The 21,088-nt window shown below is 49.9% G+C and overlaps 5 protein-coding genes across 5 annotated transcripts; 3 read left to right on the forward strand and 2 right to left on the reverse strand.

The window, feature by feature from the left end:
* Nucleotides 1–25: 25 nt before the first annotated feature.
* Nucleotides 26–2,015, forward strand: N7520_005405 (GMC family oxidoreductase; the record flags this gene model as incomplete). Its single annotated transcript, XM_057139339.1, has 6 exons — nt 26–378; nt 436–465; nt 512–950; nt 1,026–1,373; nt 1,423–1,921; nt 1,972–2,015. The coding sequence occupies 6 exons, from the start codon at nt 26–28 to the stop codon at nt 2,013–2,015; spliced, it is 1,713 nt and encodes a 570-aa protein (XP_056997546.1).
* Nucleotides 2,016–2,077: 62 nt separating this feature from the next.
* On the reverse strand, nt 2,078–4,643 carry N7520_005406 (uncharacterized protein; the record flags this gene model as incomplete). The annotated part of the gene is made up of 6 exons (XM_057139340.1): nt 2,078–3,062; nt 3,109–3,272; nt 3,325–3,534; nt 3,586–4,040; nt 4,095–4,467; nt 4,524–4,643. 6 exons carry the CDS (start codon nt 4,641–4,643, stop codon nt 2,078–2,080), a joined length of 2,307 nt encoding a protein of 768 aa, XP_056997547.1.
* Nucleotides 4,644–6,246: 1,603 nt separating this feature from the next.
* Nucleotides 6,247–9,435, forward strand: N7520_005407 (uncharacterized protein; the record flags this gene model as incomplete). The annotated part of the gene is made up of 1 exon (XM_057139341.1): nt 6,247–9,435. One exon carries the CDS (start codon nt 6,247–6,249, stop codon nt 9,433–9,435), a length of 3,189 nt encoding a protein of 1,062 aa, XP_056997548.1.
* Nucleotides 9,436–9,574: 139 nt separating this feature from the next.
* N7520_005408 (alpha/beta hydrolase) lies at nt 9,575–10,654 on the reverse strand (the record flags this gene model as incomplete). The annotated part of the gene is made up of 2 exons (XM_057139342.1): nt 9,575–10,253; nt 10,314–10,654. The coding sequence occupies 2 exons, from the start codon at nt 10,652–10,654 to the stop codon at nt 9,575–9,577; spliced, it is 1,020 nt and encodes a 339-aa protein (XP_056997549.1).
* Nucleotides 10,655–14,353: 3,699 nt separating this feature from the next.
* N7520_005409 (protein kinase RIM15) lies at nt 14,354–20,569 on the forward strand (the record flags this gene model as incomplete). The annotated part of the gene is made up of 2 exons (XM_057139343.1): nt 14,354–14,908; nt 14,972–20,569. 2 exons carry the CDS (start codon nt 14,354–14,356, stop codon nt 20,567–20,569), a joined length of 6,153 nt encoding a protein of 2,050 aa, XP_056997550.1.
* Nucleotides 20,570–21,088: the final 519 nt, after the last annotated feature.

Below are 21,088 nucleotides of genomic sequence, written 5' to 3' on the forward strand. Positions count from 1 at the left end.
AATTTCCAAATCGACTATTGCTTCAATGTTCTTCACTGGGAATCTGGCAGCAGCCATTGTTGCGCTTCTTGGTATCGCCGCCTTTTACTCATTTACCCTCGGTGGGACTTTTGACTATGTGGTGGTTGGTGGAGGCACAGCGGGCATTGCCCTTGCAGCACGCCTAGTCGAGCACGGCTTTCGAGTTGCCCTCGTCGAAGCAGGTGGCTATTACGAATTAAAGCACCCCACTGCTCGAGTGCCAGGCGCCGCTATTCTAGGCATTGGTGCTGACCCCAAGATATCATCGCTTGTCGACTGGAAATTCGTGGTCCATGGGGGTGAAGGTACAGCCCATCGCGACATCCATTACCCAAGGGGGAAGTGTATGGGCGGGTCGTGAGTACATCATACCAGTTTTTGACCACATCATCGGAGGCTAACCTTCCCTTTCAGATCAGCGGTAAACTTCATGATATACCAACGGTCAGGATCTGGAAATCACAACGGCTCATAGCTAACGTTCGAGCAGACCGTCGGAGGAAGCCATGAGAAGGTGGGCAGAACTCACCGATGACCCAAGCTTCCTCTTTGAAAACACGCGTCCTTTCTATCAAAAAACAACAAACTTCACACCTCCCGGATTTCGAACGGGTGTCACAATTCTCTACAATGAGTCTGCCTTCAGTCCTTCGGGCTCGCCACTGCACGTGTCATATCCGCAATGCACCATGCCGTTTTCCCTTTGGGCGCAGCAGGCTTTCTCAGAGGTCGGAATACCCGAGGCAGAAGATTTCAATAGCGGTTCCATTCTCGGGCATCAGTTCTGCGCGATGACCATTCGAGACACAGACCAAAGCAGAAGTAGCTCCGAGTCTGCCTTCATTGGAGCGCCATATTTGAGAGATTTGACCATCTATCAAAAGACCATGGCAAAGAGAATTTTGTTCAACAAAACTCGAGCGGTCGGAGTAAGGGTCAAGCAATTTCTGACACTCACGTTGAAGGCCAGAAGATAGGTTATAATCTGCGCAGGTGCATTTCAGTCCCCACAACTCTTGATGGTTTCAGGCATCGGTCCTGCCGACTTGCTCCACCAGCATGGAATCAAAATTATTGCCGACCGTCCTGGCGTGGGTCAGAACATGTGGGATCATGTTTTCTTTGGGCCTTCGTACCCGGTCGCCGTGAATACTTTCACCAAGTTGACACAGAGCAAGGACGAGCTTTTAATCCAGATTGCGTATTTCTTTTTGTGTCAAAAGGGACTCTTGACCAATCCATCAACCGACTATCTTGCATTTGAAAAGCTTCCGCCCCAATACCGATCGATTCTGTCGGCTCAAGACGAGCAGGAACTTTCCTGGTTTCCGGCAGACTGGCCTGAAGTGGAGGTGAGATAATTCAGCCCATCACAACAAAGACATCAACTAATGTTTGTAGTATCTAGCCGCTGCGGCTTATGTAGGAAACTACTCAAATCCCCTTGGACAGCAGCCTAGAATGGGCCAATATGGAAGCATTATTGGCACTCTCGTCGCGCCCACCTCACGTGGGAATGTGAATATTCAATCAGCGGACATGGCTGATCCACCGATTATCAATCCAAATTGGTTAGAGTCCGAGACGGATCAGAGAGTTGCAGTTGCTTCCTACAGGCGAATCCGCGATATATTCAAGACTGAGGTTATGAAAAAGGTGCTCACAGGAACGGAGTACTTTCCAGGGCTCGAGGTCGAAACGGACGCGGAGATACTCGAAGTGATCAAGCAAACGATGACGACCATATACCACGCTGCATGTACCTGCAAAATGGGGATCAAAAAGGATAGAATGGCGGTTGTTGATAGTCGCGCAAGAGTCTTCGGGGTGTCGGGTTTGAGAGTAGTGGATGCAAGTGCATTTCCATTTTTACCTCCGGGTCATCCTCAATCCACAGTTTGTGAGTCACTCTTCTTTTATGGCCTTGTCAGTATATTAACAGACTCGAAGACATGCTGGCTGAAAAGATTGCAGCCGATATTGCAGGCTCGTAATTGTGTACAGGGATGGGAGCTTTGGATCCAATTATTAAAGAATGCTATTATATTTTTAGCCGTTACCAACTCTCCTCTAGATACATTTGATTCAACGTGTCGAACATATTGTAATCACTGGGTAGACAATCTGGAGAGAACGCGAATCCCAGATTATTCGCAAATATCTCGTCCGAATTTGGACAGTCCTGCACACCCTCAGAGGGGTAGCCCAATCCAGGAATACCAGGACGGCTGAAACTGGATGCTTGATGCAACGACAGAGGCTTTTCGAGTTCGAATTGTAGCGGATTATCAGTGGCACATGCTTTCGCATTGATGATATCATCAAATATGTCAAGATTAGGAACTGTGAAATCCGTCGCTGTGGACTCGAATCCCCGTGGTGGATCTTTCCCATTGACTTCGCTCTCCTGCGGCATAAAAGGTAGGTGTTGAGATCCATATCGCTGGATATACACCTTCTCCAGATTCCTCCCAATACGCTTCGCGATGTTCCAGGATGTGGATAGCTCTCGCAGAACCTGGAAGCATAGTGCAACGGCGGCATGTGGGGGTAACTGGTGCCCATTCTCTGTGGGTGAATGCTTAGCGACAGGTTTCATAGAGCAACATAACTCTATAAGAATCAGTGCTGTTGATAACGTGCAATGTGTAGCTGTGATGGGACTGAGCTTGAAGCTGCCAAAGGTCTGTCGATACTTTTGTGCGATGCAGCACATGTATCGAACGGAATTGCCACAGCTCGAAAGGGCTTTGGTGTATCGTGTATTTCGTGTTGTTTTATCCTCGCTTAGTGGTGGAAAAACCATGGTGTCATCTTTGGGGTATTGTAGATTGTGGGATATGAATGGGGAGCAGAGTAGGATCATTGCCTGGTGGTAGACCATGGACAATGTATATGCGTGCGGGAATCGAGAGACCTCTGATGCACGGATGACCTTTAGCTCAGATGGCAAGTCGTAGGACCATGTTTTGAGTTCAAGAATGGTGGTGTCGAAGAATGCGCATCGTTGATGGCAGTGAAGAAGTGGTTTGGGGGACCATCTTTTAGAGTTAGCAAAATCCAAATTAGCGTTGATTGGATCCTTACAGAGAACGAAGAATCTTCTCAATGATGCGGCATAGATCAATCATTGATCTCTGCAGCTGAGTGACGGCCTTTTGATTAGCTGCTCGTGGTTGGCCATTCGCAGAAGGCAAATGAATGTTAGAGACACATTCCAGATCAGGCTTATTCACAGCACCTTGCGAGTCCTGGTTGAGAGATGATCAGTTTCAGTGCAGTGCAGGAGTTTGAATAACATACCAACAAAGTACAGACCCTACCTGTGTAGCAGGCCGACAGTTTGTCATGGCAGTACAATGCCCAATATATTTGCCTTCGCAACTCGATTTCAATCGCCGGAAGGGAAACAGTCCCTGTAAGAACTACAGGGTCCATGTTGAGTCCCATATCAATGGCCAGACGATTGGCCATTCCTTGTTGAAGCCAGCCTGCGGCATCAGATCCCGTTGCCTGGAATTATCAGTGATCAAGCTAGGCCTAGCGGACAGCTGGGTAACTCACAATGTAATACAAGCCCATGATGGACAGGGATTGGATTGTTGTGATTTTGGGCCAGCGAAGGTCATTTTGGATGAGTCTCTCTGCTGCGCGAATGAACATTTTACCTGCTGTGTTGGGGTCATTTGGGTCTGTTCGGACCTCGATTCGATCACAATAACGAGAGCCAACGGCAAGGATACAATTCAGCAAGAGAGGACTGTAATACCGGCCTCCGGATGCTAAACTTTCACGAAAGAGCTGCTCATTCACAACTTGAAGCCATGGCTGGTCCCAGTCGAAGTAAAGGTTAATTAAGTGGGCTTGTAGCTCTTTTGATATCGAGGGTGCATCATGCTCGAACGGACTTTCGTGAGCTTGCGTTACACAATGTGAGGATAAATTTGAGGTGGCGGGCGTGGCTCCAGACCCTCCTGTATAGGAAGCATCAGTTGGTGGAGTATCTTCCCCGGGAGAGGCTATCCATTTATCAGCATTTGTCTATCCGAATTCGAAGATGGTCATCTGCTCACTAGTAGCCGAAGACTGAAACAACAAGCGTCCACTGGTCGGTCCAAAATAACGCACTTCGCCATCCTGATCAAAGTTCAAGGATTCATCTATAGTGAGTGCACCATCAAAAGTAACGCATAGATCATCCACACGCGATCCATGTTCAAAATCTGCCGAATGGTTTGAAAGTTCATTCTCGGCCATCAGTTCTGCCACGGAAGCTTCTGCATCAATTCCATGATTTCGCAAAACACGCTCTAAGAGCTCGATTCGGGTCCGCAACATCACTACATATGACTTCGGCGCTGGTTGCCTTCCATCTTCAGCGGTGGAATATTGGCAGCGACCGCCGCGATCAAGACACCGGGAACATGACGGTCGTACACCATCACACTTCACGCAAATGCGTTAATGTTCATTGATCTAGACTTTGACAAGACAGGAATTACCTTTGATCGTCGTCGACGACACTCCTCACAGGCTCGAGATGTATACTTTCTTCCGGCGCGTTTGCGCTTGGCCGATGGATCATCCTGTATGGCCGGAGGATTGTACTGAGACGGATCCATCTTCTGATTCCATATAACTGGAAAAAGCGACCTACAGGATTAAAGGATAGGATTATGAGGCAAGGATGAGCGGCGTTTGACATTACAAAGCAATTTTGACACCTTATATATGAGGTGTCGAACTCTGCGGCCTTACGCGAGTAGCTTCGGCAATGCTCCACTTAGAGCTCATCAGAGTTGTATCATCAAGCAACGAATCCTCTGTCACACAAGCCCAGATTACGACAGATTAATTTCCCAATACGACGAGCCTGAAGAATGGGAAGATGGCTCGCAACATACGCTGTAATGCCTGGTTACTGTGGTAGTTCCTACGCTACGCGGTCTAAATACAGTCCCTCACTATCTGTTGTGCTCGAGAATCAGTCACAACCTGATAGTCTTAAGATGCTCCAACTTCCTTAATGGGAGGAGAAAAGATTATACGACCAGGATCCAACAACCTGTATCCACTATCGTATCGAGTGACAAGTGACATCGGCATTGACGTATGGTCCCGGACGAACAAAAATGTCTAATTGACTTCTTTTGCCAGTTTGAATAGCAGAGTGGAGTCCAGCGTCTGGTTTTTGGGTGTATGGTACGCCCACTCAGAGTCAAAAGCAAACGCCGTGAAACCAGCCGCTTTGATCTTTTCAAGGATATCCCGCCATAGACCGGGGACAGGGATATGCCAAGTGTGGAATTCACCAGAGAAGATGAGACTACGCTGACTGTTGATCTGGAAGCTGCAGTGATCCCATTGAACGACCTCATTCAGGCCATCGTCGTGAAGAGGCCACTTGGCCTAGAAGATACGAGTTGCTCGAGTCGTCTTGAATGCCGCTCGAACTGCAGCTGAGAATTCCCAAGCTGCCAATTGATTGTTTTGAGCTGACGACAGCCCAACTGGGACTTGTGGGAGGGGGGAACTTATTGTTGCATTGGACTCATACTTTGTGCAGAAACTTGCCTCTCAGAGGACAATGTAGGTCAAGGAAATCTGCTATTGTAGCTAATCAGACTTAGTCTGCGTCAAGGCTGGAGTAACAGGGATTGGAGCGAGATTCCGGTGGAGCTCAACTCTACCCCGCGCGAGGGCCCTGCAGCACTTTTGGTTTAAGCGAGTACCAATTGGGCAATGATGATATTTCCCCGCAAGTTAATGGGGAGCAGCAGTAAAGAGAATATATTACCGCAATGTCTACCGTGAGTTTGCTCCGCAGAAGCACATGCAATTCGGCATTATATATACCGACAATCAGCTCTCAGTGAACCTTGTCTACCGCTTAGAGCACCAATTATAGACGACCTTCTTTCATTAAAAAAAATAATCGTGCTCCTACTTAGTTAAAGGAAGATTAGATCTGACTAACATCGGGATATCATTAGTTATTTCGGCTGGCTTTGTGAGAAGGGGTATGAAAACCCACTACCCCCTCGGTATTGTTGCAGCCGATGCCATGGCATAAAAGAGAGCGACACTAGGTAGTGGTAGATATCTTCTATCCTTGGGGGAGATAGATATTTCACTGACTGTATTCCCTTCCGCGGGAGACGTTCTCAGCAAAAATCCAATTATTGCCGGGTCTGGAGAAATTTCTTCGAGCGGTAGTTGCCAATCATGCGCATTCTCGTCATTATAAGTGCCGTTTTACAGGCGGCATATGTCGTCGCGGATCAGCCGTACGCTCTGCGGCTCATGGATGCGACTCCGGGCATGGCAATTGACCAGCCGTCACCGCGATTCGCGTGGGCATCATCTTTTGAGCAGAGGGGATCAACTCAGTCGGCATACCAGATACAAGTGATAGACGCGAAAAATCACGCAGCATGGGACTCGGGTCGAGTCCAGTCCGCAGTACAGGGGGGCATCGACTACACAGGACCCACCCTCAATTCGTGCAGTGCCTATACGTGGAGGGTGCGTGTGTGGGATCAAAGTAGCGAGCCGTCTCATTGGAGTGCCGCGTACGAGTTTTCCACAGCATTCTTCAATGCCTCAGATTGGAGTGCCGATGCCATCTGGATCAGCGCGCCGCAGAGCCGTGTTGGCCTCGCGGGAAGCAACTGGATCAGCCCACCAACTGCATCTTCCAGGACGATGGTATCCAGAAATTTCTCTCTTGCTGGCGATAGCGTGGTAAGCGCACTTACGACAGTGACCGGTGAGGGCAGCTTTAACCTCACAGTCAACGGACTGGTAGCTAAGCGGTTCAACGGCACGTGGGAGGACGGTGTGGTGGACCTGGATCTAAAGAAATTCCTCCAGAAAGGATCAAACATCATTTCCATTTCAGCTCCATCATGCGCCCCAGCCGTGGTCCTGCGGATGGAGATACGAAAATCCGACGAATCCTGGCTTCTTGTGGTAACAGATAACACCTGGTTTGATGAGGAAGGCGAGAGTGTCACTATCCTAGGCGACTACACGCAATCTTCCTTCGCGGGCATCGGGATCCTTAAGAAGAACGGTGCCGTCAATGACCAGCCTTCATCCTTTCGCAAGGAATTCATTGCTAAAAAGGGCGTAAGAGTTAGCCGTGCAACGCTGTACATCGCTGGCCTTGGCCACTTCATTGCTTACCTCAATGGCCAGCGAATCGGAGCCAACATCATCGACCCGGGATGGAGCAACTATGACGACAGGGTATACTACGTGACGCTGGATGCGACGGAGCTCATTCACCCAGGTCTACAGAACGTGTTAGGTGTTCAGCTTGGAAATGGCTGGTTCGATTACCAAACAATGCATATATCAGAGCGCTGGGGCTGGGGCGAGTCTGCAGTATTTATCCGGAATTGGGGAGTCATGCGTATGTTTGCGCAGCTCAATATCGAATATGAGGATGGCACGGAGCAAAAAGTGGTCAGCGATCCCGGCTGGACCACAGCTGCAAGCCCCTGGTCGCTGACTACGGCCCACGGCTCTGAATGTTATGACGCCAGAATGGAGCAGCCTGGGTGGAATATGGCCGCGTTCAACGACTCAGCCTGGAAACCTGCGAACATCATCGAAGGGCCTCCTGGGCAGTTACAGGCTCAACAGACGGCGCCGCTTCGAGTGCAAAATACGCTCCAAGGAACAGTGATAATGGAGGGTTCTGATTTTGTCATCTTCGACTTGGGCATCAATATCAATGGACAACAAGAGATCACAATTTATGGACCGCGCAATGCCACCGTCACTATCATCGGAGGGGAACGGATCGACAGTAATGGCCATGTGCAGGCAATCGGAGACTCCAAACAGGACCCTGCCTCCGCAGAATACACGACGTTCTCCACGTTCACTCTAAGCGGAAACGGGAACGAGACCTGGCGACAAAGCTTTTCCACCTCGGGGTTTCGATATATTGAAGTACAGGAAGCAAGGTCAAATGCGGTGGTGGGTGGTCAGGCCGACCTGCCCGTCGTGCTGGGCGCCAGGGGTTATTTTGTCCACAGTGACGTACCCTTGGCAGGGTCATTCAACTCCTCTAACACCAAGTACAACGCGATCTATGATATAGTTCAGCGCACAATGCTGAGCAATCTCGTGTCCATTCACACGGATTGTCCCACCTACGAGAAGCTAGGGTGGCAAGAAGTGGTGTCTAATCTCGCATCATCCTACTCATACATTCGAGATGTCCGGAATTACTATTCTGTCTTGATGACCCATGTCCGCGATAGCCAGCTCGAAGATGGCCTCGTGCCGGACATTGTTCCTGCCTATACCGCAGGGAAGGACGCCTACAATGATGCCCCGGAATGGGGCACGGTGATCATCAATGCACCGTGGGAGCTTTACCAGATGTACGGGGACCCGACCGTCCTGAAGGACAACTACGATGCCATGAAGAAGTACTACGCCTATCTTAAGAGCAGGGCAGGAGACAATCTGATCACTTACGGCTTGGGTGACTGGGTCGCGCCAGCGAATGTTCAGGTCGACAACGTGGCTGGCGCCGTTTATGTAAGAAGCGCTAAACAATTGGCGCAAATTGCGTACATTTTAGGGGAGATTGCCGATGCCCAGGCATTCCAGTCTGACTTCAACGAGACCCGGCAGGCATACAACAAGGCCTATCTTAGCACGGGGAATTGCAGTTACATCCCGAACACGCAGGCTGATCAAGGCCTGCCACTGGCTTTTGGAATTATCCCGGACACCCAGCTTGACTGTGGCTTGTCTGTTCTAGTCTCCACAGTCACTGATGGTGGATACCTAGCAGGCCAGGACATCGGGTTCGGCCCAAATCTCCCTAATCATACCACCATGGGCGACATCTCCATTGGTTACGTACTGCGCGCTCTCAGTGATCTCGGACGCCCTGATATCGTTGAGAACATGATGCTTCAATCTACTCTCCCTGCTTACTGGGCATTGGTCGCCGACGGTCAGACCTCCTTGCCAGAGAACTGGGACTACACTATTGCACGCTCTTTAAACCACGATATGTTCGCTAGTATTATGGAGTGGTTCTACAGGACCGTCGCTGGTATCAAGCCGCTGGAGCCGGGTTTCGCCAGCGTCGCAATCAAGCCCGCAGTCCACCAACTATCACTCACCGAGGTGGAGGCCACGTACCGGAGCATCCGCGGTGACATTAGCGTCCAGTGGGAGAAGACTGCCTCCGGCGACGCTCGAATCTCCGTGAAGATCCCCGGAAACACCGTGGGGTTGGTGTATATCCCGTCAGGCAAATTCTCACCGCGCGATGCAGCTCACTTTAGCAGCGATCAGGGATTGAGGTCAGTTAAGCAGGATGGGGATTACGTGGTAGTGGAGATCGGGTCTGGGAATTATACTTTCGATTTCGACCTTTAAGGACTACTCAGTAGCTAGTTCAAATTGCGAGACAATGCGCGTACGGGTGTCGTCAGGGGATCGCGTGGGCATCGCATGAAGATTCAGCATCTCGATCCAGACCTCATGATGGAAGTCAAGTTCTCATTTTATCTGCTTCCTAGCTTAACTTCTCATGCAAAAATTCCAAGGTCACCGCATTTGCTTCCTCCGCGACCGGCAGGCCAGGGAGAAAAGTAAAACCATGAGTGGCACCAGGGTAGATCTTCACGATAGCCTCTCCACCGGCAATGCTCCACTTAGAGCTCATCAGAACTGTATCATCAAGCAACGGATCCTCTGACCCACAGAGGAAGATAGCAGGTGGTAACGACCCAGTAGAGGGGTCTGCAACAAGTGCGCGTAGATCCTGATATAGTGGGGAAACACGAGGATTTTTGAGCTCGGCGATGCTCATGCCCGGCACATATAGATCATTGGACCGCTCCATGATTTTCAAATTTATCATGAGGGACTTGGTCGAATTTATCATCGTGGGAAGACCGAGAGCAAGATCGAAATATCCATAGGGAAGAATGAGTCCCGATAATTTGTAAGACAGTCGTGAGCGCATCAGCTGTAGAGCTGAGAGAATGGCAAGACAGCCCCCTGCTGATTCTCCACAGATGAACTGAAGAGGGGCACCAAATACCTCTACCGCGTAGTCTACCATGTATTCAGCAGCATCGATGGCGTCGTGAGTAGCGGCCGGGTATGGGTGCTCTGGTGCCAGACGGTATCCTACTGAGATGGCCGTCAACTGGCACTCGTTGGCGTATTTCCGTAGGAGGGTATCGAAGCTATCCAAAATGTTAACATTTACTAGTAAATACAGGTACTAGCGAAGGTGGGGAAATCACTGTTTGTGCGTTCCTAGTACAAAACTGCCCCCATGAAAGTGCAAGAAGACGCCTTTGCTGGGTTGACCATTATCAGGCCTGTAGATGCGGATGGGTATCTCGCGACCAGCTTTTCGCGAAGGAATTGCACCATCCAAAGCCCCCGGCAGAGAGATTGGCTTGGGTAGCCAAGTCTGGCCAAGCTCGACCATTTCACGATATTTTTCAACGCCAACCTCCCACCATCGGGGCCCATTGGTTCCGATCTTTTCTAGGAGTGCTGCGGCATTCTTCGTTGGCTCTGTAAAGCTCTCTGGGCTGAATTTGCAGATATCAAGGATCATATCGCTGGTGATCGGCATCGTAAAGAGAATCTGAGGGATTTCTGCGTTAAATTCAAAGAGAAATCCATTCCGAACCCCTTCAAACCAACATTAGGCTACGGGCTCGATGGGGGGCGATATTGGACTTTTGCCCGTTTTTCTTTATGATCCATGACTCGTGTTATCGTGTTGCGTGTTGCCAGTCCAAGCTATTCCAAAATTGGACCCGGATTTGGGGGCAATCACATCTTTACACCAATCATCAATAGTAATTGGAGCTTGCAACGCATACCTTCCCTGTTTCCACTAACATTCATTAGCTACGACTGCTATTCCGGCCACCGAATACCGATATGCAAGGCTTGGCCAGTGTTGGGGGCCAAAATCCCCCATCAATGGTGAAATATGGCAACGGCCGCAGCATGATCTCGGACGATCCATTTTCTACTTGACCACCATTTCAAATAAACGCTCAGTCAACGGCTGTATGAAAATGCCTGTCGACACCAGTCTCTGGTGGTACATCGGGGGGCTTCATGATTTTTCCGTTCGTAGCAAACGAACATTGTGGAGTTCCCAAATATAATAGAGTGGCAGTCGTTAATGTGGGTAGTTGGACACTTATGGAGCTTTGGGCCATTTTGATTGTATGCCATCCTCAGATTGGAATGTTACAGGAGCCTTGTGCGTGTTGAAGATTGGCTAAATTCAGACATTTGGGTAAATGAAGTAGGAATTTAAATGAATATGCCTTTAGTCTATATAGAGGGATCTCGGGATACGCGACACGGCCCATTTACAGTCTACCCACGGCTTCGATGTCCCGAGGTCGTCCGGTACGGGCAATCTCAAGACTACGGCACCTAATCTTTTTAGACAAGGATCCAAGTTACTTTTATTAGGGGTACTGTGGAGTTGACTTTCTCTAGTTGAACTCAATCATGCAACTTGAAGATCCCTCTCCTTGTTAGCAAAGAGAGGGGCGAAACTACCCCGCTGTCTCCATAGCTCAACCCGACACCCGACTAGAAACCGGGTACGAGACAGAATAAAACGAGATTTTTCACAATTATGCGATGTTCATCAATTCTCCTTTCCATGACCGCCTTCAAAAGAATGGTCAGATAATCAGGAGACTTGGTAGTTCCAGTGGCTACTGTACTGCCCTTTCCTGGGTCAACTCATGTGAGAACAAGATCTACATACGGAGTATGTATATTTATAATCTGTCATAAGGTTTTGACTTCAACCTTTTTGATTCTTGAGGTCTTGGCAAGTTTACTAGGCGTGAGCGCTAGCGTCTATTATGAGTGACGGACTGCTACTTCAGTCCGGAGCTGATACCTCTTCACCAGCCCAGAAGAGAAAGAGGAAGACTGCATTTCATTGCATATTGTATTATTAGCCTTGCTTACAAGTATGTCGTAATTAACATTCTTGTCAGTGGCAAGTAGTCCACGTGAGTGTTTTGTCGATCATGCGACATCGGTGGATCCCCCAAGTGACAGACTTTGGTAATTGCCTTTTCAGTTTTACTGGACTCTGTGTTGGTTTTGCATATCATTATGTATTTTGTTCGCTAGATCTCATGCCTTTCAAAATTTGGGATGCATGCAAATTTTTTTCCAAAAGGTGAAGCAGATGTGTCGTCATGCTTTACCCAGGTAATATATCTCTGGACCAGGGATAGATAAGTGCACGTGTGTTGAACATGATACGCAACAAGTACGTAATAGACTCTCATCTATTGTCAAAGTTTACACGCATCAATTGTTCCCACCCCCTCTACCTAGGTACTGAGGCACCAATCACCGCTACAGGCCAATAGTGGGTTCATGCAGACAGAAACAATTACGATGATTGGGCCACCCCACTCAAGGGCTGTGGGGAAGGGAGAGAAGCATAAAGTTTCTTCGGGGAGTATCATGGTCCCAGGTTGGTCACTTGGAGGTACAACCAGTCATAGAGAAGATGGTGGTGACTTTCGAAGACGTGCCGTCCTGGACTGTCGTGGATCAACGTAGACAAATATATTATCGAATCTTCCAAGCTGGAAGTTACAAGGGTCAATGTGGCTCAAATGTTCCATAATTAGATTCAACATTCAAATTTTTCTTTGGAGAGCTAGTCTAGTATAAACCTCCCAGGTCTACATCAGCTGACTCTTACCCCGCGGACCCGAAAATCCGAAGAAAACGGTGGAGTCGAGGATCGACGGTCCACCCAAATCTACATTCCATTCCAGCAGATCGGCTCCCTTCTCCCTCGAGCAATGACACAATACAGCCCGAAGGGCTTGAAAGGAGTCCCGGATGTGGCTTCCCCAGCCCATCCTAGTCCGATAGGAATCATGGCCAGTAAGGGACCGTATCAAACTCTTATTGGTGGGACAAGCCGGGGCAACTAGTTCTACCCTCAATGAGCGTCGTAATTGTGTTATTCAAATATTCACAATGGAGCGATAAGAAATGGATATCAAAAATTTCTATGGCTCAAGTAAATATATTCCAGACCGCTGCCGCTACATTGAAATTGTCTCGGCCGCCATGGCAAGTGAGTCTGAGAATTATATCCAGGAGTAGATAGTGGCGCCCACATGGAGAATTCTGAGTGGTGAGCTATATGTGACTAGTCCATTATTTGTTTCGGAATGTCATCCCAATGGGTACGGCGAGGGAACTGGCTGGGGGGAAGCACGTTACCTGAGACCTCGTTACGAGAGTCCACACAACATTGAATTTCTAATACAGTACAAGTACGGAGTACGGAGTAACTATTTTGAATGATAAATATTATGACTGTTTCACATTACTTTGCGGGAATTATCGAGTTTATCTCTATACCTTAAGTATGAGCGGTTTCTCTTGATGAAATTATTAGACAAAAGTACCAAAACAAAAATAAAAAAAAACAAAAGCCAAAAATGATACAGATCCAGACCTGTTGCTATCGAGGACTGCAGCTGCATATACCACTCAGGTTGATAGGTTAGATATAGGTAGTATTAATCAACGCCGTTCTTGAGTAAGGGTGTATACTGTCAGCAATATTCCATGGTGATGATAGATAAAGTGATGAACCAATAGAAATATACTGTAAAACAGTGAGTATGATAAATCCGACAAAATTCAGTCAAATTCCCTATACTTTTTAACTTCTGCGATGCGACAAAAGGTGGTGCAGAAGGGAAAAGAGACGCACGACCCAGTTTTCTTCCTCTTACCGCCAATCAACATTCGTCCTGCTTTCCACCTCCCCTCTCCCAAATTCCCCCCATTTCCTCCCTCTTTTTTTTTTTGTTAAGCAACGATAAACATCGACACATTCAGTCCTTTAAGATCTATCTGGTCCCTGATCTCCCTCCCCTTGGGCCCCCGTCGGCGTTGACGTCGATGATCTTGCCGCGTCGAATCGGTCGCGCCGCTCCCCGCATAAACCACAACGGTTTCCGTTACCCTCCGTCATACTGAAGGTCTTCCTGTGCCTGCCCAACGAACACTCCTCTGTCGGGAACTGTTCGATACACTATTACCCTTCCTCATTGCGGACACGTTATGGCCTGTTGATGTTACGGATGAATTCATAGCCCACAAAGCCTAAGAGCACCCGCTCTGCCCTCTAGCAGACGGTTCTGCTTGGCTCTACACAAACAAGTGGACAAGCTCTTTCTCGTTACTAGGTGCGCTCGATACGCCTGTTCCCTCTATTTACGGCGGATTCTCGGTGAACCGCTTCACCATGGCGGACAATGGCCCTCCAAACCATCAATTTCTCGCGCCTCCCGCCGTGACCGCGTTGCGACAGGAGGCTCGGAACATCAACCCGAAGTTGACAAGAACCTTGAGTGAAAATATGCGAGAGGAACGGGAGGATTTGAAGGAAGCGGCGGAACAGACCTTGAATATCATCGTGGATTTGGATCTGGAAGGTCGGATCAAATGGGTCAGTCCATCATGGCGGCAAGTGGTCGGCTCGGCTCCTGAGTCTGTCGAAGGCTGCATGATTTCGGTATTGCTTCTCGGAAACAAGGGTGTCTTTAGAGATGCGATTGAGGCCATGAAAGAGGATGACTCGCGGAGTCGATTCATCCGTTTTACTGTGCAGATGGGGCCGGACTCCGTTCTGAAAACCGCGCCGGAGTCGCGGCAAACCGAAACGGAGGAGACGTACGACAATACCCTCGAACCCGAAGAAACGACAGAACCCTCGCAGGTCGAAGGTGAACAAAACAACGATGTGCTCACCATGGAGGGGCAAGGTATTATGGTTTATGAGCGTGATGAAGATGGACATGTGAGTGATGCCTTATACAAACTAACAGGCGGCAATGAGCGAAAGTTGACCTTGATGACATAGTCAATGTGGATGCTGCGACCATTCACCAAGCCGAGAGAAGTGACCATCGATCTCCCACCTCTCCTGGTGGAGTCGTTGGGCGTGGGAGCTGAGGTGCTCGCAAATTACTTGACCACACTGGCCGAGGCCGCTGCGAACGAACCCGATCCTTCGAAACACCCTGCCCCTACCCCCGTACTATGTCGAATTTGCGAGCGTCAGATCACACCCTGGTGGTTCGAGAAACACTCAGATCTCTGCCTGCAGGAACACCGAGCCGAGATGGACGTTCAGATAGCCCAGGAGAACCTCAACGAACATCGACATATAATTGTAAAAGTGCTGGATGCCTTGGAAGCTCGGCACGGAAGACCGTTGATCACGGCTGATGGTAATGTGGTACCGCTCCCTCAGCCGGAGTATAAAGGATTACCCATTGGCCCGTCTCCTGTCAGCTCAAGTCCATCTTCAGCCCCCGTCTCCGGTGTGAATTCTGCACCAGGCACCCCGCCTCGTTCAAGGGACCACTCAGCATCAGGTCTTCCTACGACGGGCCGCGCCCGCTCGTTTACCGTCCGGCGACCACTAGCCCGCATTGTGGAACTCATTCTCGACCTCTGCGATACCGCCCTAGAAATCAGCATGCCGATGATTAAAGACTCCACTCGTTTAGAACACCCGGAAGAGTTTCGGACGCTTTCGCCACAGTCTGAATCTCGAATCTCACAGGTTCTTCAGTGGCAATCGCCAAGTTCTAATACCCTGGAGCAGGAACAAGGTCTTGCCGCTCTAGCAGGCGACACCGAGCAAATTGCAAGAGCCAAAGTCGACGCTGTTGTACGTCACCGAAAGATTGTCGAGTACGCGGAGAGAATTCGTATCGAATATACTGTCCTCGTAGAAGAGTGTATCACAGCTGCGCTCAGCAAAGCAGAAAGGATAGCCGCCGGCCAGCTCAGCGATTCGTCTTGCTCCTCTGACGAGGAAGAATTGCAACATTCTACTGTCCTTGGAAATCTAGATGACTTGAACATCGGTGCAGTTGCCTCCAGCGACGGGTCCATCGCTCCCGACCCTTCCAGCCAAGAATCTTTGTCTTCCCCGGCACGGCACTTTATGCCCACTCCACAGCGGTCTACGACATCGGCACTTACGATGTCCATGCGCCACTCACCAGATCGCTTCTTGCTTGGGCAACAGCCCCAACATCAACCTACAGACGGCAGACCTTCATCTTCATCCCTCGCCATCTCTACCGGATCCAATAGCCCTATGGAGTGTCCTACCCCTCGGTCTTATAAAAGTGCCGCTGGACTGCTTGGAACTTCACAATCCAGCCGCAGGGGATTTTCTCTTGCAGACATCGACGCAGGAGATAGCAGCGACAGTAGTATGCCGTCTGTATTCCCGGGAGTCTTGCGAACTGATTCACCATTGTCTGAACGAAGCTTTGACCGCAAGCGGAGAAGTTTGGTACTTCCTGGGTTATCGAGCTCTCCCCGCCGGCAGCCATCTCCCGCGCGGATATCTGGTCCGCACTCCCCATTACGCATGTCCAAGCCTCGGCATTCTTATGGGGCAGAAAGCTTACCGTCACCGGTAGTCTCTCCGTCAAATTATGCGAGTGAACTGGCCCACAACTGCCATCACCACCGTCGCCAGTCATCAGCAACCTCCTCTGACGTGACCAAACCACCGCCTTCACCGCGTCTGCCGTCAGTCAGTCAGCAGCCTCGCCCTGCGCCGCCTTCAATCAAGGATTTTGAGATCATCAAACCGATCAGCAAGGGCGCCTTTGGAAGTGTCTACTTGTCTAAGAAAAAATCTACCGGCGAGTACTTTGCCATCAAGGTTCTGAAGAAAGCAGATATGATCGCCAAGAACCAGGTGACCAATGTCAAAGCTGAGCGAGCCATCATGATGTGGCAAGGAGAAAGCGACTTTGTTGCTAAGCTTTATTGGACGTTCTCGAGCAAAGAGTACCTCTATCTGGTCATGGAGTACTTGAACGGTGGTGATTGTGCCTCCCTTGTCAAGGTTCTTGGTGGTCTCCCCGAGGATTGGTCTAAGAAGTACATTGCCGAAGTGGTTCTTGGGGTTGAGCACCTACATGACCGAGGGATTGTGCATCGTGACCTGAAACCCGACAATCTTCTCATTGATCACCGTGGTCATCTCAAGCTGACTGACTTTGGTCTATCCCGAATGGGCCTGGTAGGTCGCCAGAAGCGGGTACTGAAGAGCCCGAACGAACCTGTCCCGGACTTGCTGAAACAAGGACCGTTCCCTCGAGCCATATCGATTGCCTCATCACGCTCTGCATCCTTTGATTTCCAGGCTGGATCCCCTGGCTCCACGCCACTAATGACCCCGGAGAATAACATTGGTGTAGCCCAGCCGTCATATTTCAGTCTCAACCAGACAAATCTCAACCAGACTGGCCTCAATCGCCAGACCTCCCGAAGGGCTTCTGGTTACCGCAGTGATAGTGCCGGCAGCGACAGTTTGAATGGCATGTTTCGAACATTCTCACTCAATGACAATGGACACGAGCCAACTGCCCCGTCGCCGAGTATGCTTTCTAGCAGCTTAGCTGAGGAAGAGCACCAGAGTGAAGCAGAAGACTCGCCACATCTGTATCCGTTGCAGCAGACGTTTAGCCACCCTGCACACAGCACTCCGCCGCCACAGAGCATGCTTCCACCAGTCATGGCACTTTTCGATCCTGAAGACCATGACCGTCGTTTTGTTGGTACGCCGGACTACCTAGCCCCAGAGACAATCAATGGCGTTGGGCAAGACGAAATCAGCGATTGGTGGTCATTGGGCTGCATTATGTTTGAGTTCATCTTTGGATATCCTCCTTTCAATGCTGAGACTCCGGATGAAGTTTTTGAAAATATCTTGCAACGCAAGATCAATTGGCCAGATGATCCAGAGGAATACACCTCGCCGGAATCACTGGATCTTATGAATAAGCTGCTGACCCTCAATCCCCGTGAGCGCATTGGAGCCAATGTGGAAGAGAAGTACCCAAATGGCGGCGCGGAAATTCGCGCTCACCCCTGGTTCTCTGATATCAATTGGGATACTCTATTGGAAGACAAGGCGGAGTTCGTTCCCAACCTCGAGAACCCTGAAGATACCGAGTACTTTGATGCTCGTGGAGCTACTCTCCAGACATTTGCCGAAGAGATGGAAGATGAGCCGTCCCCTCAGCCATCCACCGCTTCAGAGTCCTACCCAGATCGACCGCATGACGCTTTGTTCAAAGTGCGCTCGCAGGTGAATTCCATGAAGCGTCCGCTGATGCCACTGCACATCCCTCCCCACGTTCGTGATGCCCGTGATTCACGTAGCCGAAGGTTAAGTGAGCCGGCACTGGCTGACGACTTTGGAAGTTTCAACTTCAAAAACTTACCGATGTTGGAAAAGGCCAACAAGGATGTCATTCAGAAGATGCGCCAGGAGGCTATGCAAACCCAGCACCGCCACTCAAGCTCTTCATCGTCTGGTCAGACACCATTGACCGCTGCTCAACCTTCTCTAGAGGGAAGTCCACTTCCAATGTCACTCCAGCGTACTTTGTCTCAGACTAAGGGCAACAATCGACCTTCATCGCCGTCCAGCCTAAGTCAAGCCAACTCATCTCCCAGTCGGCCTTCTCAACCATCCTCTCCACTCTTGGTTCAGTTTAGTACTGGGAGCAACCATGAGCGGCGCAAAACATCTGGGTCTTCTTCCACTGCATCCCACCAGTCCAGCGGTACTTTCCAGCCCTCTTCAGTTGAGCAAACCCGCATGCCCAATCTTCGCCTCGGGTCAGTGGCATCTTCTCCTGTCAAATCCCACAGGATAGCGGCCCATTCGCCGGATAAGCATTCTTCACTTCAACGTCAAGGCAGTGCTCCCGTTAGTCGAGCTCGGTCTCAGACTATAGGTTCTCAGGATGGTGACTCCTCATACTTCAAAGAGGCCATCGTGCCCGCTCATCACAAGCACCGAAGCCAGCTGTTTGACATCTCACCATCCTCCTCGGATAATGAGGACCCACGTACCAAAGCCCTGCTTAAGGTGCAGCGTCGCCGACAAAGCTCTCGTCGTCTCTCTCAAATCAATGTTCAGGAGGGACCTAAATTTCGTGCACTGGATATTCTCATTTGTGAGGATCATCCCGTTTCACGATTAGTAATGGAGCGTCTCTTTGAAAAGGTTGGCTGTCGCACCATTACAGCCACAAACGGTGCTGAGGCCGCGCGGTATGCTGTCAGTGATATAAAATTTGATATAATCATGACAGAGTATAAGTTGCCCCAGATGAACGGTGTTGATTTTGCTCGTATGGTCCGAGAGGGTCGCGGTGCCAACAATCATACGTCAATTGTCGCTGTCACTGGCTACTTGAAGGATCTACCCGAGTGGCATAATTTCAATGCCCTCATCCAAAAGCCTCTGACCTTGTCGAAAATCATTGAGGCGCTGTGCACTTTTTGCAATTGGAAGCCACCTCCAAGTGACTATAATCCTTCTGACCCTCTCCCTGTGCCAATGCCTAGCGCACGCTCATCACATGGTCCGGATGATAACAGTCCCGGCTCGCAATCATCGGGATTCGTGCCCCCGCCAAGCCCATACCGTGGATCAAGTCGTGATGATTCAATGAGCGGCAGCGTTTTTGGAGAGATGGAGATCAAGCCAGAAGACGTTCCAGTCATCATCCGTCGCAACCACGACGAGTGGGACCCGAGTGGGCTTGGAATTTCCGAGGATGCGCATCCAGGCAGTCCTGATCCTAAAGTAGTGCCTGTGCCACAATTACTACATGCGGTCTCAGCTCCAGCGGTTGTGGATGGAAGTGGAGCACTTACCCCTCGCAAGCAGCGTTCCAGCGAGGCCATCCGAGCGAAGCGAGAGTCTCTGGAGCGGAAACGGTACGAAGGAGCCGAGTCTGGCGATGACGAAGATGAGGAGCTTGGGAACTCGCAGACCCGTAAGAGCCCCCCTGGGCGTACCCGTCGCCCGGGATCCAAGCTAGGTATCGAGATGATGCGCACCAATAGCCGTGGCAGTGTGGTCAGTGGCAGTGAAGAACTCCTCAAGAAAGAACGGGAGGCATTGCGCCGCCGAAGCGGCGAGTATATCGACACTGACATTGACGAGGGTCCTCTGGGATCCCCTGCTAGCACTAGCATGGAGGAAAGATTCGAAGGGCTCAGCATCCCAGAAGAATCCGAGGCTGAGGACGGACTAGGCATTCAAAATGCCTCTCCAGTGGATGGATCTACAGGCGCCCGTCGGCCGTCCCTTGCCCACCACGATACTGAGATCTATAATGGACCTCCGCTTAGCTCTCACGCTGCTTTGAAAACCGTCGAAGGGGCCAAGTCAACCCCAACCACTCCTCCATGGGAGATGAGTGGCAACAAGTCACCCATTACTCCAGAAATCCACGTTGCAAGCAATGATTCCTCCAGCTCTGGAGCGGACGATGGCAAGCCTATGTCTGACTCCGAAGCCACTCCACGACCCCAGCAACTATCTCCAAGTCTGGACTCCGACGAGACGCCTCGGCCTCCTGGGCGTTACCGGCCTGATCTATCATCTGTATTCAAGAGATGATGATTCAGCCTAGCCAAGTACACTTTACGATTTTTTTTTCCATTCTGCTCCCCATACTGATATGCTATCATTTCCCTTCGTTGTATACTTTTTTTCCTTGTCGGTTTTTTACCCTATCCTTAGGGAACATCTCCCCTGTCCAGCGGACATGCCACCATACGCGTTGTCTTACGTCTCTTATGTTCTCATGGCTTATTGGAGCACGGTGTTCTGGTTCTGGTTCTCATTCTGGTTCTATGTTTTCTTGAATTCATCATCACATGCAACTGGCGTGAATGGAATCATCAGTTTCTTCCTCCTAAATCACTTTCTTGCTCTTGCCATTTCGAGTATCTAACTTGACATTGCTTTTATTTTCCCCAGCCCTGTGCATTCTGTGAATGGCGAGGTCTTACAGAAAATAAATCGATGTCATCGAACAGATATTTCTTCCCCGTGGCCAAAAATATCATTATCTCTAACGGTCGAAATAAAACATTTGAATAATGTTCACCGAATTAGATCTAGACTTCACAGCCT

Source organism: Penicillium odoratum (assembly GCF_028828045.1).
Source record: "Penicillium odoratum strain IBT 22623 chromosome Unknown utg000004l_segment0_segment0, whole genome shotgun sequence".
In the NCBI taxonomy this organism is placed as follows: Eukaryota; Fungi; Ascomycota; class Eurotiomycetes; order Eurotiales; family Aspergillaceae; genus Penicillium; species Penicillium odoratum.